Here is a 22,964-nt window from a genome sequence, read left to right as displayed (position 1 = left end):
CGTTACAAATCTTTCCATGTTGGGGAGTCAGCCATAACTGATTTTATTGTGAAAATAGAAGATATTTGGGAGTCCATATTATTTTCAAGCAATTATTCTTTTTTATATTCATGACACATTCATAAACACAGCTGCATCTGGGGGTATTTGGCCACACAGAGAAGCAACACACTGTATCCCTGTCCCCTTGTTTTTGCAGTCATTTATTAGCCCTTCCTTTCTGGTCAGGCATGCTCACATTGGAATGTTAATGAAAAGTGGAAAGGCAAATCCAAACTCCATTGCAGCTCATTAAGAAGCCTGTTCATCTGTGTGCCAAACAGGACTGTCAGGCAAGGGAAAGAAGGTGGTCCATGACTAGCCTCAGCCTGCAGAGTCTTAGTTGTCCTTCATCTTCAGCCTCTGCCTTAGACTTCCTTGATGACTTGATAAGATTGCAGAGCTGCAAATGTAAGGATTAGAATCACTCTTGCAGTACTTCCAATTTTTGTAATCCAGATCTATAGTGGGCTTCAGTTTGTGCTAGTACATGCTGCAGCATATTGTTGACAGTAGCTAACAATTGATCAATGCGTTACCCAGTGAAAAGCTAGAAAGATGCCACACACATTGGGGAAGGCCTGTGGCTCTGTGGTAGAGCATCTGCATGACACATAGAAGGTCCCAGGTTCAATCTCTGGCATCTCCAGCTGCAAGGGCCAGGTAGGAGGTGATGTAAAAGACCTCTGTTTGAGACCCTGAAGAACCACTGCCAGTTGGAGTAGACAATACTTCATGTATTCATGTGCACTTAGGTACATGCCTAGAAAAATCCACCATGGTACTATATAGTGTCTGCTGTGTGATTGCTGAGAAGAGTAACACAGTTCCTAGACATGCTGCTGTTATTCGCTATTGTCACTGTTAATCCTGTTGTTGACGTAAGTGGAAATGCACTGGCTTAAATCATGGCAAATCAGAGTTAATTAGGTTATGGATCATACTGATTGTTGCATAAATGAAAAAAAAATATCAATGTTTCTAACAGAGTCAGACCATTACCTGTTTAGTTTCATTTTTAAGCTTCAGCTATGACTGAGTCTACTATTAATCATGTTTCAAGAACCAGATTACCACATCTCTCAAGCAGAGGGAAAAATATGTAAGAAAAGGGCAGAAAGGAATAAGAGAACAAGAGAAACAGCATGGCTTATTTTAGCCTAGTCCCAGAATCTAGAAATAAAATTAAAGAGTGACTGTAAGCATGTGCAAAGTGCCTTTCCCATACCACTTCATAACTCCTTTTTTAAAAAAAATTGATTTTATTCAGACTTTCATAGAATTACAGTCTGCTTGACAAGCTTGAGCACTGTGTGCTGCCACTGGTGAAATTGTTTGTCAGGGGAGCAAACAGAAATATATACTTGAAGGGAACATTTTATTGCTGCTAAAGTTCATAACTTTCTCATTGGAACTGGGAATTGTTCTTGCTAGAATGATTGCCAAACAAGACAAAATAGTGGGGGGTTAAATGAGGGTGTTTTTTGAACCTTTCTCCGTGCTGCTTCCCAACCTCAGAGTGGCCAGAACTTTGCGGGGAGGGCATTTGAGATAAGGATAATAGCACACTGTTGAATTCCTCTTCATTTACTGACCCCATTTGAATGAGGGGCCCAATAACTGCTGTTTACTAATAAAAAATATTTAGATGGCCCATTATGAATCTCCCAATATCTCTTCTAGCTAGCTTGGAATTTGACTTGTAGCTTCTGGCTGCTGTTCAGTTAGCCACACCCACAATCTCTTCCAGGGGACCTTTAAACCAGCCATTCTTTGTGCATAGTACTGCCTCCTAGCAGAGTTAAAAGCGTAGACAAATCCTTTTAAAACTATACAGATGCTTAGACAAATCCAGGTAACAAATCATTCCAGAAGTTAATTTTACAGACTCATGGGTTTCATAGTGCTTTGGATCCAGTTAATGTCCCTCCAAGTGATCAAACTTCTATATTGAACTGCTAACCCAGGGTTCGGTGCTTTTTCCCCTAGGACCCCCCCCCCCCCAATTATTCTGGTTGAATAGAATCTCCTTTGGTACATTGAACATGAATGAAGAAGTGAATTTGGGGCAACATGCCCCACCTCCTAACTCTGTATGTTTGGTATATAGAGAATGATTTATAAAAACAGATTTAGACAGGGCTGTTTTTGAGCAGGAACGCACAGGAACACAGTTCTGACTGGCTTGGCATCAGGATGTGTGGTCTGATATACAAATAAGTTCCTGCTAGGCTTTTTCTACAAAAAGCCCAGTGTGGAAACAATGGTGACATCAGGGGTGTGGCCTAATATGCAAATAAGTTCATGCTGGGCTTGTTCTACAAAAAAAAAAAGCCCTGGATTTAGATTTTGACTCCTTAACCCTCATTGCTTCTCTGAACAGTCAAGTACTACAAGAACTAAGAAATCAGCTCCCTACTTGGTATCATAAAGGCTACTGCCTAAAATTATGGAGTTAGGCTGAAATCTTAAGAACACTTTGCTGGGAATAAGCCCCTCTGAATACAATGGGACTTACTTCTCAGTAGACATGTTTAGGATTGCTCTCCTAGACCACCTCAACCACAAATTTAGGGACTGAGGGTGATCTGAACATTCAGTGTCTTAAGTTGCTCATGGGGGGAAAATTAACTGTAATGAACCAATTCACAATGTAATTAGTTAATAATAGTAATAGAGCACCATAAACACTTACTACATTAAAACAGTATGGTAGAAATTATAAATAAGAGCAGAAGTTAATATTTTATGTTCCCCTTTCCCTGAGAAATAACACAGGTTTGTTTTCCTGTGGAGGACAGAGCCCCACATTTTCCTATATTATCTTTCTAGCATATAGCACAATTCATCCAAACCTACGCACTGTGAAGTCCTATTGCATTAGGTGGGAGCGCTTTGCCTAACCTGGATAGCTCAGACTCATCAGATCTTGGAAGCTAAGGAAGGTCAGCCTGGTCAGTACTTGGATGAGAGACCACCAAGGAATATCAGGGTCGCTATGGAGAGGGACACTAACTGCACTGGTGGGTCACAATCCACCTTATTTATTTCACCTTCTCAAGCCTACTCTACTATACCCCAAAAAGAAACACTGAACTATAAATGGATTGTTTTACGAAGTGTAGACAATCTGTGTTAATACAGTAATTCAACTGAATTATTATATTGATATTATGAAACTGCCCTTGTATTTTTGTTATATCCTGAGGGCGTTGTCTTATTAATTGATCATGGCTTCTCCTGTTAATTGTATTATTTGTTTTTATGGTTGTTAGGGTTTTTAAAAATACATATGTAACCTTGAGCAAAAGACAGAGTATATTTAATTTTATAAATGGTCTAATTCTGTTAGACTTTGAGAATCTGTTTTAGTCTTTACTCTATAAACTTCAGTTTGCATTTCCCTTAATGTATGCCCCTCTGTGCCCATCTCTAACATTATTCACAATGTGATTTTGTTTCCTAGTATCCCTTCAACAGCCCATCATCACGGATGGAGCCCTGCTTGATGAGCAGCACCCCAAGACTGCATCCAACTCCAGTTGCTCCTCGCTGGGCAGAAGTACCTTCAGCAAATGCTTGCTACTCAAGTCCACCCATGCACTCCACAAGATATGGGAATTCTGGTGATATGTACACACCATTGACCACACGGAGGAATTCTGAATATGAGCACATGCAACACTTTCCTGGCTTTGCCTACATCAATGGTGAAGCCACCACTGGATGGGCAAAATGAAAACCATCAATTGTAGTATCAACCATATATATTTAATAAAGACACAAAAACTTTTATGCCTGGAGTAATGCACATGAGTGGAACTTTTAAATGAGCATTTTTAATAGCTGGGAAGATGGAAAAGATCCTGGACAGTTTACTATCAGCATATTATATACACCAGTGCGATGGTTCCATCCACAAGCAAGATTACTGCTGCTATAAAGCATTGTTATATATAGGCCAAAGTGTGCCTTTTATTTTTTGTGTTTCCTTAAGATGTCATGAAATTGGCCTAGGCTAGCTGCCCTCTCACTAATCATTATTATTACATTTGAACAGGTTTCCCAGTCATTACATGGCAGGCAATCCAGGCAGGTGCAATGTTGATGCAGAAAGTAACTATTGCCTGCACTGCAAGCACCTAGGCTCTTTACCATTATCTCAATATACAAAACCATAGAGAAGAGCACAAAGGTCCTGAAAGAGATCCAGTCCAGCTCTCTATCAAGGAGACAATCCTCTGCTTATTACTGCATATCAAACCACATAACCACAAAGATTACTTTCCTTACCCAGTTTACAGTATAGTGTTTATGATTCCAAAATCATACCATGTAACTTAAAAATTAGTATGAAGTTTAGAATTCAGCACCCTGAAAACTTGACCTTACGTTTTAAAACAGGTTTTAGCCCTCACAGGTAGGACTAGAAGTGTGTGGGGCATGGCAGTGAAGCCTCATAGACAGGGAAGAGAATTTCCTGTGGCCAGAGAACAGGGTTGCAGCAGTATAATATTTTGCTGCTCCCCATAACTGTTAATATAGTACAGTATTGGCTGGGCAAAATATGAGTTCAGCACTGAATTCAGTATGAAGTAAAGAACAGGTGATGGCAGCAGGCTCAGTGAAATTGCTTGTGATCGGTCTTTCTGTAACGGAGGAGGGGATTCTATCCCAGAAGAAAAATAGTTTGGGTGATGTAATGTGAAGGGAAGAGTATGGGTGAGGGAAGGGGAGCACCAGTGCTATACCTAAATCCGTTCCCCAGTCTGATTTCACAGCTATTTGGCATAATCCACATTGATATCTGGGTTATGCTTATTTTGTCCCTTAATAGTGTTACACTTGAGGAGCGTTCACACTACACTAAATAATGCATTTTGCAACTGGATTTTTATTGTGTAAGAAAAACAAAAATCCAGTTGCAAAATGCATTATTTAGTATAGTGTGAATGCAACCTTGGTTTAAACTATACATTTGTCATGGACATGTTTTCTGTTTTCATGTGATGTATTTATTTGTAAAGCTTACCACATACATGTTGAGTTAGCTGCTACTTGATAAATCCACCTCAAAAACTCTAGAATAATTGGACATCATGATCCTTATAGATCATAACATTTTGGCCATTTGCAATATGCAAATAATGATGAGAATTTTAGGATCTGTTAGCCATTTTGTTCTGATTCCAATTGTTTGAAATAATGGAGATTGTATCTTTTTGGTTCTCCTTTAAACTACTGGCTTTGCATACAGCTTCTATAGCTTCCATTAGAAGGGCAGCAATGTCTCATGCGTTATGAATCTTCTTGAGTGAGAGGGGAAGGGAAAAACACATTTCAATGTAAAAGTGTTTTTTTTAATCCTTTACACAATACAATGCGTATTATTGTCTGTAATGATCAGTACATTTAACTAGTACTCATGCCACACAATGTATCATCAACTAGAAGTGTGGTAAAATGTATAATTCAGACCAGGACATAGTGCCCACCTAGACTCAGGTTTTTAAAGAGTTGGGTGCAGGTTTCCTGTATGCTAGCAGTTCTGGGAAATCGCTTTTTAAAAAATAAAGGATAGCTCATTTGGGTTTGGATCTCTACAGCAGGGAAAGGGTGGGCTCCTCCCCCCACCAGCCTGTTCCCTCCCCTGCTGAAATAGTATTTGGGGCAGGGGGAGTTATTTCCTTTCTGCAGGGGAAAATAACTTGTGGGGAGGGGGGAGGAAGGAGGAGGAGCCTCTTCTACCCCTGCAGTACCTATCCAAGCCCAAATGGGCTTTCCTTTGTTTTCTAAAATCTGTTCCCCACAATAACAGTGTGGCTGCAACAAACCTATGTTGGATCCAGAAAACCAAGATCCCACCCTTTAAAAACCCAAACATCTAGTTTGGTGCTTCAGTAAGCTACTAAACCAATCCCCCGCCCCCAATCTGTAATACAGGTTTAATACCAGCATTATTTACCATGGTTCGTAAATACTGCTGATAACATCAACAACTTAGAACACTCTTATATAAATCCTAAGCTTTCAGAACACATTCTGCAAATCAAGCTATAAGTAAATATCTTCAATTTACATAATGAGCCCAAGTTGCAGAATTCATCTGTTTCTTGGCACAGAATTTTGATATTTTTAGTACAGAGCACAAATAACTGCAATAACTTTGATGCACTCAAAACACAGAGCAGATGGAAATCATCAGGGGTCCTTGCATATTCAAAAAATGAAACAACCCAAGTACAGCTAGGCCATATTCTGCATGAAAAAGCAATCCGTGAATTACATTATTTATTTATGTGATATGATCAATTCAAGTACCTGTTCATTCAGCTCAGAGAAGCTTTTTGAAGCAAGAAGGTAGCAGACTTTTAAATCCCATTCTCTTTCTTTTGATTTGGTCACCCAGTATGCCAGTTTTAGTACGTTTTTATTTCCTTACTGAAAAATCCTAAATGGTTTTTCAGGATATGTGATGGAAAAAATCCATCACAAATTAACTAAAGGCAAATGAAGCAACATAGTTCTCACTTGCACTCTTATAGCTTTTTAAAGATGTTTGCTCAGTTATCAGCTTTCTCTTCATCTTCTCTTTGAGACATGTGATGGTATTATATAATAGGCTTCAGTTTACACATACCTTAGTATTGCCATGCACCTTCCTATTGATAAGTATTCCCTTTCCATGGGAAGACATGTAGCACTGAATGACAAGCTGCTTTGTTGGCTGTGTTATGTTATTTGTATTTGTACAACTATATGGTTATTAAAGGTAATGCGTCTATGATAACAGATCATGCAATCCTGTTTGCTGTACTCAAGTAGAGCACTGTGTGTGGTAATTCACTCTGGAACCAGCATAGCCTCTCCCCTGTAGAGCAGCTACAGAGCACTGCTTGGAGGCGCACTATCATCCAGGCTGTTGATTCCAAGGTGACATCCTTCCACACTTCTTCGAAGAACATCCAACAGCTTATGCATCTTCAGGTCCTCCATGTGTGACTGCACTGCTTTTCCAGGGAGTAGCCTCTTCATCAGCAGCCTGGAGAAGAACAAGCCACTGGATGCTTCTACAGGAGGTGCAGAAGGGACCTATGTTAGAGGGAACAGTCTAGCCCTCTGCAGCATAACAACTGGCCCCATGCAGCAGAAAAGGCAAGGGCCACGCAGGCTCTTATGAGGTAGCTCCTTACCCTTCTCTGTTTGACAAAAAGTTGGATTGCATCTATTATTGAAAAGCTACACCTGTTAATCTACAGCTAAAGGACTACCCATGAGTCACAATGCAAAAAACAATTTGGATCTCTTGTTAGCTAGGTAGCTTGGTAAGAAAAATGTTCATCTGCTCTTTGCCAGGATAATTCCATACACTTACATAAAATTGAAATCTGTGCCTTTGGACCTATTCCTCTGTGTAATGTATGTGTGGGAAGATATGTATTGTATTTTGAGAGACTTTTTTCAGTGGTATTTTTGGTCAAATGCATAGTTCTTGTGGATTTTTTTGTAGAAAACTATTAACATAGGATGGTTTGTTTGTTTGTTTGGCTTCTGTATTATAAAAAGCATCAAGCAGTTATGGTGGACTTATTACCCTATGGGTAAGAAATAATTACATGGTATTATGACATCAGGCATTTTATTAATTGTTCTGTAAATAAAATATTTGATAGCACTCGACGGTGGTGATAACCGTGTTTATGGCTAAAATAATGTGTTATTTGTACAGTTACCGAAGATATATGAAGGACTTTCTCACTTAAATAAAAAAATTGAAACCAAGAATCTTCGCTTAACTGATCTGAAATCAGTCTGAATCAGTTTTGAAGTGAAGTACAATTCCTGAACTGTAGTCTGCAGTACAATTCCTGAACTATAGTTTGCTAATATACTGAGACGGTTTTCAAAGTTGCTTGTGAACCTCAAACATCCATCATAAAAGGAGGCTACTTGCAGTGTTTCTGCATGATTTACTGCTCTGTTTTTGTCTTCTTTCAGACAGCCTCAGCTGGAAGTAGATAATTCAGTTGGATAGCTGCATTATATTTACCTGCTGCCAGAGGAGGTATGTCCAGATCAAGCACTTATGTAGAAACACAGAGCATGGGCTGCTGTGTCCTACTCAGCCCCCCACTTTGTAAACTGGACACATGATTCAATTTTAATTCAAAAAGAATATGCCTCCACTGTCACCAGAAGCTTAGGAAACACTGGTGCATGTCATATCCACAGAGGTTATTTGCTCCGGGTTCAATTGTGAGTAAAAAACATAAGAGAAACCATATTGAATCAGGCCAATGACCAATCCAGTCCAATACCCTGTGACACACAGTGGCCAAAAAAAACCCCGGGTGGCATCAGGAGATCCACTGGTGGGGCCAGGACACAAGAAGCCCTCCCACTGTTGCCCTACCCCCCAAGCACCAAAAATACAGACAGAGAGTTCCATCAATAGGCTGTGGCTAATAGCCACTGATGGACCTCTGCTCCGTATGTTTTGCCAACCCCCTCTTGAAGCTGTCTATGCTTGTAGCCGCCACCACCTCCTGTGGCATTGAATTCCATGTGTTAATCCCCATTTGGGTGAAGAAGTACTTCCTTTTATCTGTTCTAACCTGACTGCTCAACAATTTCATTGAGTGCCCACAAGTTTTTGTATTGTAAGAAAGGGAGAAAAGTACTTCATTCTCTACTTTCTCTATCCCATGCATAACCTTGTAAACCTCTATCATGTCACTCCTCAGTCATTTCTCCATGCTAAAGAGGCCCAAGCGTTTTAACCTTTTTTCATAGGGAAAGTGTTCCAAACCTTTAATCATTCTAATTGCCCTTTTCTGCACTTTTTCCAATGCTATAATATCTTTTTTGAGGTATGGTGAACAGAATTGTACACAGTACTCCAAATGTCTGGCTTTTCCTCAGCTTTGCTGTAATTTTGGGAAAGATCATAGTAAAGTCTGGATGTTACCATTTAGGTGAGAAAGTTTCACAGTCCTGCCTGCATGGCAGCCATTTTCCCCACAGTATTTCTCCCCCTTTTTAGTTTTTTTAAATTAACAATCAAATATCAATACTCCCATATTTTATTATTAAAGAGACACGGCTGGCAGGAAATCCAGCCCCCTCCATTTCGCTGCAGGTACGACCAGCCCTGGCCCTTCCGTTCTCCCTCTCCTCCGCCGTCTCCGGGTCTCTTGTGGGGACTCTTCCCTTCCCTCCTCAAAGGTGCTGTTTGTTTATCTTAAGGCTGGAATGGAAGGAAGAGATCATTTTCCCGGCGGCCTCTTCGGGCTCGTCCAGGCTTTGTGTGTGGAGACGAAAGGTGGAGACTGGCATCAGTACCAGTGTGCCCTCTAAGCTGCAGTAGTGCGAGCTAGCCCACAGATTTTTAGCCTCCAGCTCACACATTTTTGTCTTAGCTCAGGAAGGATGACCCTAGAGCACAATAATTTATGCAGTAGCTCACAATTTTAATGCCAGTAGCTCACAAAGTAGTTTTTTTGCTAACAAGACTCTGCAGCTTAGAGGGAACATTGATCAGTACCCAAACTGGATGGAAATATGGGGCCAGGGTTATGGCTCAGTAATTAGACCTCTCTTCCCCCCTCTCCCTGGGGGAGCTATTTTGAGGTAGAGGCACCAGATTTTCAGTATAGTGTCTACTGCCTCTCCCCAAAGTACCCCCCAGGTTTCAAAACGATTGGACCAGGGGATCCAATTCTATGAGCCCCAAAAGAAGGTGCCCCTATCCTTCATTATTTCCTATGGAAGGAAGACATTTAAAAAGGTGTGCTGTCCTTTTAAATGTGATGGCCAGAACTCCCTTGGAGTTCAATTATGCTTGTCACACCCTTGTTCCTGGCTCCGCCCCCAATGTCTCCTGGCTCCACCCCCAAAGTCCCCAGGTATTTCTTGAATTGGACTTGGCAACCCTAGTTCGCTAATATTAAAGGTCCAAATGGAGTTGTATAGTGAAATCCTAAAATGATCATGAATACAGACAGACTGACAAATACTGATCTGATAGATCAGATTCATAGCTTCACATTCCTTCTAAAATTTACTCACCAGTTGGTTTTCAAAAGAGCTATTTCTGATCAGCAAAAAGCAAACTAGTTCACTATTGTTGCATGATGCAACTCTGGAACTTAATTCCTCATCAACAGTATGCAGCAATATTATTTCTGTCTAGGACTGTAGTTGTCCTTAATCCATCTTGTAGTGTGTTCCCGACTCTCAGAGCATGAGCTGTGAAATTCAAACTGTTCCCTAGCCAGGTATGTGCGGCTACTTGGTATCAATTGCATTTACAGGGACAAGCCTTATAGCCAACATATCAGATATACAATATTCAAACTGGTTATCAATACACATTGTACATGATACAAATTTGATGTTACCATCATTTTTTTTGTTACCATCATTTAAAAAGACCACTGTTATGCTGACATCCATAGGTCATGCAGATTTGATGTTACTATCATTTAAAAGGACCGTTGTTCAACCAACAGTATCAGATGAAATAATAGCACATATGACCCCTTGTCTACAACAACTGGAAACAATCTTGTATGTTCAGCAAACATGCTTCCAAATTATGAATTCAGCCACCAAAAATGTCATGTAATTAACTTGAAATACTAAAGCTGTTGTTTCTAAAAAAAATAATATCTTAAAGGGAACTGAGTCATAAAGGAACATCCTAATTTGTTCCCTATTCTCTTCTCTTCTCCCATCCTATTTCTGAAGGTTTATCACTAGTGCTTTTGCCAGCAGACTTCAGTTAACTTCAAGAAAACTAAATAACAAATTGTTATGAATGGCATCAATAACAACTTTTAATAATATACTTACATAATAAACATTCATTCAAATGCACATACAGTTATCAGTACAGCTTCAACCTTAGATCTGAAAAAAAGATTTTTAAAAATGTAACAGGTAAGATATATAATTCTTCCTCTCTTCAGACATACATCCTCATTTTCAATATTTAAATGAAAGCCCCATTACTTTCCACTACACTTCCTAAAAAGTAAAAACATACATTGAAACTTACTAAACATGGCCTGCTGTATTAAAATGGGCATACACATTTCTAGAATTCAGTGGCATCACAGCCTTAGAATTTTTCATTTACCCCCAACTAAAGCTGTAAATTATTCTGTCTTTCTCTCTCATACAGCTATATATAAACAGTTGTTTTAGAGTGTGATTCCATGACTGTATGAAGGCAGAGAGATTTACACAAAGGACTGCAATTCTGAAGGATTTTCATTACCTTCCTGGGAAAAAAAGAGAGAGAGACTCAGCAGGGGCAGAGCAGTGAGAACTATGCTCACTCAAATGAATCCAATTTTTTGTCAGGCTACCTCTTGCTTCTAGGGTCAATATCCTTTGAAAAAAATGGCCTCTGACCTTCCCCGATCCAGCAATTCTGTTGTGATTGACCCCAAAAGCCATGAAATTCTGAGGCAGGCACTGTTTTAAGAGGTTTAGATAAAGCTAGCTAATATGGGGAAAGCTCATGGTATGTATATCTGAAAAGGCTTGTCAGATCTTTGAGCAAAGATGCAATTTATTCTGCTCCTTTCTTTCATTCAGGCTCCAATCTTTAATTTTTTTCTAGCTACCTAACGTGTGAACTAAATGTACCACTGATGAATGCTTACCAGCATAGTAAGACTGAAGAAAGACCAACCCAATCAAAGCCACTGCACTGTGGGTTGAGTTTTAAAGCATTACCAGAAGCCGCCCCCCCCCCCTCCAACTGGGCTTTATTTATATTAAATATAGATTTGTTAGCTAAGTATTTTGGTTGTTCCAAAAAGACGTTCCAGCCCTCGCTTCAGTAGTAGTTTCCCAGCACTGTGACCTCAAGGTGTGTTCAGTCATGCAATCAAACATCAGAAAGAAATAAGCTCTTCAAGCTTACTAAGTGAACTGAGCTCCTCCCAGAGAAATGGAAGCAGTCGCTATTGAATAAGTGCCTTCTTGTGGACTCCCATCAAGGCTAGACTTGCTTTGAAATGAAGTCTCGGTGTCAAAACCTTCAGCCTTCAGATATCAAATTCTTTTTCCATTCAGAAAGCATCTTGTAATTTGTTCCTATATTTCTTTCAGATGTAATGGTATATACAGCAAGAATGACCAGACTGTGGCTCTTGAGTCAAGTACATCTTTCGACAGTTCAAGCAGAGCTCCTAGGATATTCAAGAAACTGAAAAGTGGGATTTTAAAGACCAGATACAACATGGGGGAAAGCAGGGCAAGTGAAAGCAATAACATATGACATTTTTGGTACATGGCAAGTGTAAGAATTTTTTGCCATTCCTGTTTGATGAAGACAGTGGTTGCTGTGTCTTCCAGAGACCAGAGAACCAGTCATGGTGTTGGGAGGGATCCACTGAACTCACTTGGACTTGCTAATGAGAAAACATATCACTACGTACTCCCATTTTCCCAAGAAGTGAAAAATTACAGGGGTTAGCACTTACTTGGGTTTGTTTCTTGTGGAAGAGAGCACTGAAGACTGATGCTGTTTATATAGCCTATTTAGCAAATGTACAAGTAGAAAGACAAAATGGAAGCAAAAAGATACTCCTTCAGGGCAGTTGTTGTTCTTAACCATTCAATCATGTCCAACTCTTGGCGATGAAATGGGCCAGCTCCCTCAGTGTTTTCTGATCTTGTACTGTTTCTTTAAGTTGTTCCATGCTCAGGCTGGTGATGACTTTTATGGTATCTAGCCATCATGTTCTTTGGTGGCATGGTTTCCTTTTGTTGCTAACTCATCTGTTGTTAGGGTTGTCAAGTCCCCAGCATTGTCCAGCAGAGGACTTTCACCACCCAGATGTGATGTCATTGCACTGGCAATGATGCTCGTGGCAGCTCTAGGCATTTCCAGAGAAACTCTATGGTTTTCCCGGACGCGCTAGCCATTTGGGAGGGGAAAACTCTATGGTACCTATTGTACCATAGAGTTTTCCCTCCCAAATGGCTACAACGTTTTCCCAGAAATGCCTAGAGTGGCAGCTGTGCAACATCGCTGCTGTGATGACATCATTTCTGGGTGACATCATCGCACCAATATCGGTGGAGGTTCCCTCCGCCGGCCCAATGTGAGCTGGCAGGTTGGGAACCTCCCAGGTAGGGGAATCGCTGCCTGGACCAGGGGCTTAGCAGCCCTATCTGTTGTGTATATGGACTCTTTGGTTCATGTGTTCTATTAGTTCCTGCCTGGCTCTCTGGAGCCTTTAGGACTGAGCTTGGGGACTGGAAAACAAGCGGGATCCAAATCTCTGCTTCCCCTGGCCAATCACCAGCCCCTGCTGGTTCAAATGACCCAGTGGCATCTCAGTGCGGGAACTTGTGTATATATTTGGCCCCGTTGGTCCAATTCAGCAGTCATGAGTCAGCCATTACAATATATAATAAAGAAGCTTTGATCACTGAACCCACTATTTAACACCATCCAATCATAATTGTTTTTTCTAGTGAGTTCTTTGTGTGTGTGCGCACATGTGTGTGTATTACGTGTGGCGAAGTTCCTTCCAACTTATGACAACTCTCCAAAATGTCCTATCATTAATTGTCTTGCTTAGGTCTTGCAAACTAAGGGTTGTGGCTTCATTTATTGAAGCAATCCATCTCATTTTGGGTCTTTCCTCTTTTCCTGCTGCCTTCAATTTTTCTTAACAGTATAGTCTTGACTCTTGTCTTCTCATAATGTGACAAAGTATAATAATGTCAGTTCAGTCTTTTAGCTTCTTGGGAGAGATCAAACCTGATTTGGTCTAGAACGCACTTATTAGTCTTTTTTTTCCGCACAACCAAACATCAAACCCCAGCGAGTGATAATGTATCAAGCACTCTAGTCAACTTACAACAGTGTTTGTCTGCCTGCCACTTTCTCTTTTGGATTCTCAACTATACTTGCTCCCCACATACCTGTCCCCTCCATTCAGCTTGGGAGAGTGTCACCTCCTGCAAGCCCTGATAGGTGCTTTAGGCAGGACCACTTCCTAACATTTAAGTACTGTTGAGGGGATACCTAGCAGTTAAGTCAGATTCAGAGTTTCTCATAGATCAGACCCACTGCTTATTATATCCTCACTGACTAAAATGGAAGTTACCCAAGCAGAAATAAAGGCTTTTATTTACAGACCACCATTTTTTGTCAGTTAAAATGTCTGAGGTGAATAGCACAAACTGCATAAAGTACAAATGATTCAAAGCATGCCAGTACAAGTCCCCCCACCTTTTTGCTACATGCAGAGTGGCTGGCAGCTAATGTCTTATTGGTTATGATTTACAATAATTTAATCTTAATTAGAAGACTTACTAATAAAGTGTTAGCACTTTAGTTAAGACAGGCAGTCTAATTAAAAGTGTTAGCATTTTAAGCACTGGGACTCCTTGAACAGACAGTAACGACTTTTAACAGCTGATAATTAAAATATCAGTATATTGATCAATGAGTCTAATTCCAATCAGAATAGTACATACAATACTTGCAGAATTTCATAGGTTTCCCTGTAGCTTATTTCCATCTTCTACCTGCTTATATCTTTCAAGAGAGGGATAGTTTATCTTTTCTTACTTACTAGGCAAACCTATTCCAAATTACTGAAGTGTTTGCCACAAACACACAGTGTATCTCCAGGTATTCCACTTTGATAAAGTAGTTATAAACCAAGTGCCAATGCCACAGCATCTGTCCTCCATAATAGATCCAGGTGGGCAGCCATGTTGGTCTGAAGCAATAGAACAAATTTGGAGTTCTGTAGCACCTTTAAGACCAACAAAGTTTTATTGAGAATGTAAGCTTTCATGCGTTAGAAGCACATTTAATCAGACACTTTGTTGGTCTTAAAGGTGCTATTGGACTCCAACTTCATCCTCCAGAATATTATTGTGTAAGCAATGACACTGCAGAGGAGCTCTAAAGCATCCTAGAAACATATATAATATGACATAGCTACATTACAATGATTTTTCCCCTTACAACCTGTGCAATTTTCTCCACAAAGCTACAGTTTCGGCCTTGCCTATCTGCTAATCCCTAGTGCCGTCTCATATATGAACATATGAAACTGCCTTATACTGAATCAGACCCTCAGTCCATCAAAGTCAGTATTGTCTATTCCGACTGGCAGTGGCTCTCCAGGGTCCCAAACGGATTTTTCACGCCTACTTGCCTGGACCCTTTTTAGTTGGAGATGCCAGGGATTGAACCGGGGACGTTCTAATTACCAAGCAGATGCTCTACCACTAAGCCACCATCCCTCCTCCCTTCCTTAGAAAATGGTTCACTGAAGAAGACTATGACCTCCCCACTGTGTCTGGGTCCAACGCTGCCATAGAAAAGCTGTTGCTGTGACTAGGCCTGCCAACCTCCAGGTGGTAGCTGGAGACCTCCTGCTATTACAACCAGTGTTCCCTCTAAGCTGAGTTCATGTGAGCTAGCTCATAGTTTTTTAGCCTCCAGCTCACACATTTTTGGCTTAGCTCATGAAAAATGGCCCCAGAGCAAGCTAATTTATGCAGTAGTTCACAACTTTAATGCCAGTAGCTTACAAAGTAGAATTTTTGCTCACAAGATTCCGCAGCTTAGAGGGAACATTTACAACTGATCTCCAGGTGACAGAGATCAGAAAATGGCCACTTGCGGGGGTGAATTTCATTACATCATACTACATTGAAGTCCCTCCCCTCCCCACACCCCACCTTCCACAGGCTCCATCCCCAAAATCTCCAGGTATTTCCCAGCCCAGAGCTGGCAACCCTGGCTGTGGCAAATACCTTTCTCTTCATCAGATGCATTTGAAACCTTTTACCAACTAATACCTTTTTTCTTGTTTTGTCCAGTACTCCCGCAAATGAGATCCACTGGAGCAGGGGTGTCAAACATGTGGCCTGGGGGCCGAATCAAGCCCCTGGAGGGCTCCTATCAGGCCCTTGAGCAACTGGCTGCCATCTGCTTCCTTCTCCCTATCTCTTGCTTCCTTCTGCAACACAGCTTGCTTTGCCAAGCTTGCTCAATCACACAGCAGAGCTACTGAGCCTAGTCTCTCTTCCTTCTATTGACTGAAGCTTCTCCCTCCCCTGGGGAAGGAAGGAAAGACCCAGAGCTTCCTTTGCCCAGTTCCCTAGATCCCATGGAAAAAATACAAAGCAAGCACTTTTACGACCAACAAGTGCTAATGTTTTAAGCATGTTTTAAGTTTTTAAAAAAATATATTTGTGTTTTTCTGTGTCCTTTATAAAGTTTTTATGTCTTGCAATTCAGTCGTGATGTTGCAGCACAGCGAACGCTGCAGAGGCGACCAGTGGAAGCCCACTGGTCCCCGGATGTAGCTCGCTAATACGTTCACCAATCAAGATCTGTGGCGGGAAGTTTAACTGGCCAGGATTGGACCTCGCCAGATGGAGGGTTGTTCTGGGGTATGTATATAATTGGGACCCGGCCTGCGTGTTTTTCCATCGTGATGTACTTGCCAATAAAGTATGTTGCCTTCAACACGTCTCGTCACTCAGTACATTACAGTTTTTATCTCTGCTCCCTAATCTTAAATAGGTTAGGCCCAGCCCAACAAGGCCTCATATATATCAGATCTGGCCCTCATAACAAATGAGTTCAACACCCCTGCCCTGGAAGCTGCGATGTGGCAGCATCAAATGTCTTGAACAACAGAAGAATGAAAAGCACAGTAAGATTCTACTTTTTATTATTGCAAATGATTCAATTCAGAGCAAACCAGCATGAGAGTTTTCTGAAGATCTTCACCAAGAAACTTCTGCTAGCCTGTGTGCTCATGAAGATGAGTAAATGCATGTCTATGACTGAGGCTGCTTGCCTTGGGTTCAAATTCACCCTAGGAAAGCCAAGAGTAAAAGAGAAATTTCTCCCTTCTGCCGCTCTCCTATTCCAAATAAGTTTCAGGACAGTCCAGGAAGTTTCAAGTTTAGGTTTTAACACGTGGCATGGGATGGAAATGACACACACACGCACACACAAAAGTGACGAGACTGTGGCGCAGACTCGCGGAAACTGAAAATCCCACGAAAGCTTATGGTGGTATAAAATTCTGCCAATCATTTGTTTATATACAAAGAGATCGAGCTGCTGTACGACGTTGCGCTGGGCTCCCTCCCCATCAATAAGGCTATGTACAATAGGGCGTGCGTGACTGTCCCCTACGACAATTCTCTTATGTCACGTGCCAAGTGGCCCGATCTGCCATTAAGCAGGTCCAGCGAGCACGCCGAGAACAACGTCCTGTCAGGCCAAAACGAAAACAAAAACTCCCAGCAACCGGGAGCGCAAGTAACTGATTCACAGAAAGACAACAGCCCCCAGTGTGCATTGCGCGTAGCAAAGCATGCTACCCACACAGAAGCGGTTCATAACTCAACCGGGAAATGTAGTCTCCCCAAACAGCCACCACGCCTATTTCTCCTGCAACACCCGCCTGAGGTAAATAGAGCCAAGCCAATGGGAAGCGACATAGCCTCCTCTGTCAACCTCCTGCCAGCCAATTGGAGCTTCCTGGTTACTGGGCTCGCCGTGGCGTCATTCGAGGTGAAAGGTAGTGGGGTCAGAGAAAGGGAGTAGCCGCCTATCGTTACCGTTAGAGCGGAACCTACCGCATACCGGCGAGGAGCCGCCTGCCCGCGCCTCGCTCTAGAATGGCGTTGGAAGCGGCGCTGGTGGCAGTTCGTGAGCGAAACGAGCCTGAGCGCGTTCTGAGCCGCTTCAATGAGCAGGTAAATGACAGGGGCTCGCCACGCCCCTTTTAACGGCAGCAACTACCCCCCCCCCCCCCGAACGCTCTCCCTGCGCGCGCTCCCTCAGTCTTGCGATGGCTGATTGCCCCCCCCCCCGCCTCCTCGCGCCACTTTGCTGCCCTGCGCTGGCACCGAGGAGTGGCCAAACGGCCGGGTCTGTTGTGTTCTCTGGTTGTGCTGCTGCTGGCGCACCAGGAAGCCCTTTCGTTGTGCTTCAAAAACCTTTAAGGAAACCCCAGTGCGTTGGAAGACCACTGGAAAGATTTTGGGTACGCGGGAGGAGGGTGTCATGTGCCCGCTGCCTTATAGTAAGGCCCTCTGAGGAGAAGCAGTGTCAGTTCCCCTTTCTTACTGTTTGTCCATTAAACATTCCGTCTCCTACTTCTACATCCCGTTCTTACAGTGCTTGCCCAGCTATACCAAAGGGCGTGCAGCTCTGGCACCGTTTCAGAGGAAAAGCGTTCTTATTAGGGCTTTTTTAAAAACAGGAACGCAGTTCCAGCTGGCTCGGAGTCAGGGGTGTGGTTTAATATGCAAATGAGTTCCTGCTGGGCTTTTTCTACAAAAACAGGCCGGTGTGCAAGAATGGTGATGCGAGGAGGTGTGGCCTAATATGCAAATAAGTTCCTGCTGGGCTTTTTCTACCAAAAAACCTGTAGTTCTTATGATTTGCTTTTGGATGGACTTGCCTTTTTCTTCATTCCTTCCTTGCACCCCACCCTTCTGAGTGTATCGTTACCTACAAATTGGCAATTTCTTTTGTTTTTCGTTCTCTCTCTGTTGATTTTAAGAGCAGGTCTTGACGATCTCTCATGCACTGTTTCGTGCTGTGACACTGTAACAGCAACAACAACAAAACTCTGTTGCTTGCCTTGTGTAGTTATACTGAAATAAAAACAAATGCATCTCTTTGAAATGTGCATTCAATTCAAGAGAGGTTGCTGTGGAAATGTGTGCAGCAGTGGGTTTATTTTGTTTTATGGGTTAAAATCTGATTGGCTGGGGCTAGGGGATAGAAGTATTATGTGATGCAGAGTGCAGAGCAAGAAATGCTTTTAAAAATTTAAATGTTTTAGAGCAATGAACATCTGGTGTGCCAGCCTTTCCATTGTATCCTAGATGTTAATTATGGAGGATTTTCCAATATTCTGTAGCCATGTCAAAAACTGAAAGCAAAACCTGACATTTGCTAGATTGGGCATCTGTTTGTTCCTCTCTGTTGTAGAATGGCCCATTAAGCATCCTTGTTTCTGACATCCTTTGGGTAGAATGTTCTACATAAGGTTACCTTTTGAAGCTTCATCTGGCCCACAGGGTGGTTGGTTGCTTAGTTACTGGTGTGTCTGCTATGGCAACACTGTTCCACTGATCTACATTGCTTTCTAGTATGTTGTGATGATGATTAAAATGTCTTTGTTAGAGCAAGCTGTTTGCACTCTAGTTGAAATAGATCTTTCTTGATGCACTCAAATCCTTGCATAGCCAGCTGCTAGGATCAAGATTCAGACTATAGCTTGTAGTAGGAAGGTCCACAAAGCAATCTCAAAATGCTTGCAATCAGACATTTCTGTCTTGATCTTCTGGTTCAGCCCTCCTCTAGCTTTCCATCAAATTTAAAATCTTAATTAAAACAATACAAGCACTAAAGGAAAACCAGCAAAATAGTTATATGAAAATTAAACTGTTGTGCTTCTCGTATATTGTATTTTAAAACAGTCGATATAACCATTCTTCCATTACTAAATATTTTAGTAGGATATCCATTTACTCCTAGATTGGAGAGTGCACCTTACATGTACTGCTGACATATCATCCTCTTAAGTTAAACACTTGAGTCAAGAATGACTAGGTGTTGACATTGTTAGAGGTATTTTTTTTTATTCTAACCTTTTAATTGTATTTTTATGGGTATTTTGATGTATACCGCCCTGAGCCCTGTCTTAAAGAATGAATAAAATAAACAAATAATCTGTAGGAATTTTTGCATTTTAATCACCGAGGCCACAGAAACTTCAGCTGTGCACAAATCTGTTGATAAGACCATCCTTGGCTAATGCGTAGAGCTGAAGCTTCAGAGTTGTATTGCACAACTACTTGGTGTTCTGCAGCTGCTTTCATGGCCCTCATGGGCCCTCGTTGCACAATGCACCTTTTACAGTGCAATTGCAAAGTTACATCTTTCTAAGCCCTTAGACTTCAGTGGACTTAGAAATGTCTAATTCTGTTTTGGACTGCACTAGTAGATGTCTGAAAATATGTACAGAGAATGCCAGGATAGGCTGCACCACCTCATTGAGTGATGCTGTGTAATGTGTGAGATGTCCTTAAGGTGTGGAAACATTTGTGTCGTTTCCTCAGCCAAGATCCTTACTCATGCATAGCATAACAATACCAGTGAAATATGCCTCAGTGACTTATATGGTCCTACATTCTATGCTTAGCAAAATTATTTCATGAATCACAATTCAATGATGATGACCTCTGTATAGTCTCTTATAATCCAGGGCGAGTGTTGCTGGCCTTTGTCTACTGAGTCTGTTAAAGATACTCTGAGTACAAATATTATAGGGTTGGGGTTTTTTTTAGAAAAAGCCCTGCAGAAACTCATTTGTGTATTAGGCCACACCCCATGGCATCACCACTCTTTCACACAAGGCATTTTGTAGAAAACACCCAGCAGAAACTCATTGGCATATTAGGCCACACCCCCTGACGCCAAGCCTGCTGGAACTGTTCCTGTGCATTCCTGCACAAAAAAAAGCCCTGCATCAGGATAGTTCCAGAACGTGCATTTCCCTTTAATTATATGGGAAGTGCTTTGCTGGATCAGACCAGACACTTTCACAACACTTGCCAACAATTATCACACAGGCTGGGCTTGATTATGATGATTGTCAAGGGACAGTGACAGGTCAGGTCAAAACAAAGTACAAGATGGGGAAATGAATCCTCACTGCCCAGGGTAACAAGTTGCCTCTGGCTAACCCTTCATCTGAGAGACTGAGGGAACAGGTCTGTAGCTCTACTGGGTATTAAGAAGTCCGCCCTGCAAGGTAGGATACTTGCAAGTTTATTTATTTAAGAAGAAGAAGAATTGCAGATTTATACCCCGCCCTTCTCTCTGAATCAGAGACTCAGAGTGGCTTACAATCTCCTGTATCTTCTCCCCCCACAACAGACACCCTGTGAGGTAGGTGGGGCTGAGAGAGCTCTGACAGAAATTGCCCTTTCAAGGACAACCTCTGCGAGAGCTATGGCTGACCCAAGGCCATTCCAGCAGGTGCAAGTGGAGGAGTGGGGAATCAAACCCAGTTCTCCCAGATAAGAGTCCGCACACTTCACCACTACACCAAACTGGCTCTCCCTACACCAAACTGGCTCTCCCTACACCAAACTGGCTCTCTGGTTTAATTGAATTTCTAGCCTGCCCTTCCATGTACAGCAGGGCTCAGGGTAATGTAATGTATACAGTAGTAATGTATACAATAAGTTAAAATAATACTTTAAAACTTATACAGCATTGAATAATACATAATACAATGGCAATTAGGGACAATTAGTAAATAGTCCCTAGAGAACTTTCAGTATGTATGCTGATAGATGGAATCGGGTATTGAGCAGGTGGTGGAGAACAGTGAACAGACAGTGCCACATAGATGGTGCAAAAGTGGAGTAGGGGAAGTTGATTGTGGATCTCTGCTGCCTCAACCATAGCCCTGGTTGATTCCAATTTTTTTTTTAATCTAGAAACAATTACTTTGGTAGCCAAATAGGCCAAGGTATTGGGTTTATCTTAAAGCCTTAAATCCCATATAACACCACAGAAGTATTATTAAGGTTTTACTAAAAGAAAGGTGCAAAAGGTATACAAATATAAGAGCAGTACAAAGCAAAAAAATATAATAAATCTAAACAGATAACCTAAAACACTCATACAGGCTTTTTGGCCCTCTGATCCAGATGTTTCCTGACCAGATTGAAACACAGAGTCCAGGTAAGGTTTCAGAGTCCAAAATCCAAGAGACAGATATTCAGGCCACACAGGGCTCACCTAGTCTAAAGGATAACTCAAAGGAGCAAATGATGGCTTGAAGCACCAAAAAAGGTACAAACTATGATGAAAATCTTGCTTTATGCCGGAGTGCCTGCAGCTTGCCTGCTTGGCTAATCAGGTGTGTTGCCAAGAAATGTGACTATGTCCTTCTGCAGCTAGAATGTGTTCAAAGATGAACTCCTCACCCCTGCCCAGAGTTCCCTGCACCAGTGAGATAAAATACAAGTGCAGAACTCTTTCTTGGTCTCAGGTTTGAAGCGTCAGTGATCTCATTTAAACCTGAGTATCTCAACCCTTATTTCTCTCTCTGAACTGGCAAGTCATAACATTAGTTCCCAAAGGGGGCCTTCTGTAATTTATTAGGCCCAAAAGCCTGAACCAGAATTTTGAAAAACCAGGAAATAGCTAAAGGAAGCCCAGTTTCTTGACGACAACTTTTCTCCATTGTTTACTCCAGCGTATGCTGTCCCAAGCATAGAGTTTCCCTTTGGTGATCTTGGCTAATAATGATAATTATTATATCCTCCATTAATTTCTCTAATTCTTTTTTAAAAGCCAACTAAAATAGTGGTCATCTCTGCATTCTTGTCAGGAACCCTATGCTGATAAATATTCATAATTTTTATGGATAATACTTTCAGAGCACTAAAAGGTAACATCTCTAGTGATTATTGCTTCAGTAGCACTTTATTAGAGGTGAAGGATTGCTAAAAGACAGTCATATTCTCACACTAACCTTCCTCACAGGGTTGTTGTGGATAAAACAAAGAGAGGAGAATGATGTAAATCATTTTGGGTTTCTGTTGGGCAAAAGGCAGGGTATAAGTGAAGTGAATAAATAGGCATTGAACTGACTGTAATTTCAGAATAAAATGTAATGAAATTCTCAAAATTCAATTCCAAACAATGAATGAGAAGCTAGTTTATTTTTGTTCCTGCTGAAATATGCAACTAAAAAATCCCTTAAAAGGAAGTACATATAGGCTTAAGCTCTGTTACTTGGTTTAGAGCAGGGGAGTCAAACATCTGGCCTGGGGGCTGAATCAGGCCCTCGTAGGGCTCCTATAATTTAATTTATCAT

The 22,964-nt window shown here is 41.5% G+C and overlaps 2 protein-coding genes across 4 annotated transcripts in view; both read left to right on the top strand.

Moving 5' to 3' along the window:
- Positions 1 to 3,831, top strand: part of RFX4 (regulatory factor X4) — a 141,148-nt gene extending 137,317 nt beyond the window's left edge. For all 3 annotated transcript variants that reach the window (XM_060245572.1, XM_060245570.1, XM_060245571.1), the window contains one exon: positions 3,506 to 3,831. In XM_060245572.1, coding sequence (XP_060101555.1) covers positions 3,506 to 3,778 — 273 coding nt within the window. In that variant the 3' untranslated portion in view covers positions 3,779 to 3,831. The remainder of the gene's footprint in view (positions 1 to 3,505) is intronic.
- Positions 3,832 to 17,431: 13,600 nt separating this feature from the next.
- The window catches only part of RIC8B (RIC8 guanine nucleotide exchange factor B), a 51,160-nt gene continuing 45,627 nt past the window's right edge, over positions 17,432 to 22,964 (top strand). Inside the window, exon 1 of the mRNA XM_060245568.1 lies at positions 17,432 to 17,808. Within this exon, the coding sequence (XP_060101551.1) occupies positions 17,731 to 17,808 (78 nt within the window). The 5' untranslated portion in view covers positions 17,432 to 17,730. The remainder of the gene's footprint in view (positions 17,809 to 22,964) is intronic.

The sequence above is a fragment of the Heteronotia binoei genome, chromosome 8 (assembly GCF_032191835.1).
Source record: "Heteronotia binoei isolate CCM8104 ecotype False Entrance Well chromosome 8, APGP_CSIRO_Hbin_v1, whole genome shotgun sequence".
NCBI classification, from domain to species: domain Eukaryota; kingdom Metazoa; phylum Chordata; class Lepidosauria; order Squamata; family Gekkonidae; genus Heteronotia; species Heteronotia binoei.
Note: the sequence above shows the minus strand (reverse complement) of the source record. Positions and strands in the feature narration are given on the sequence as shown.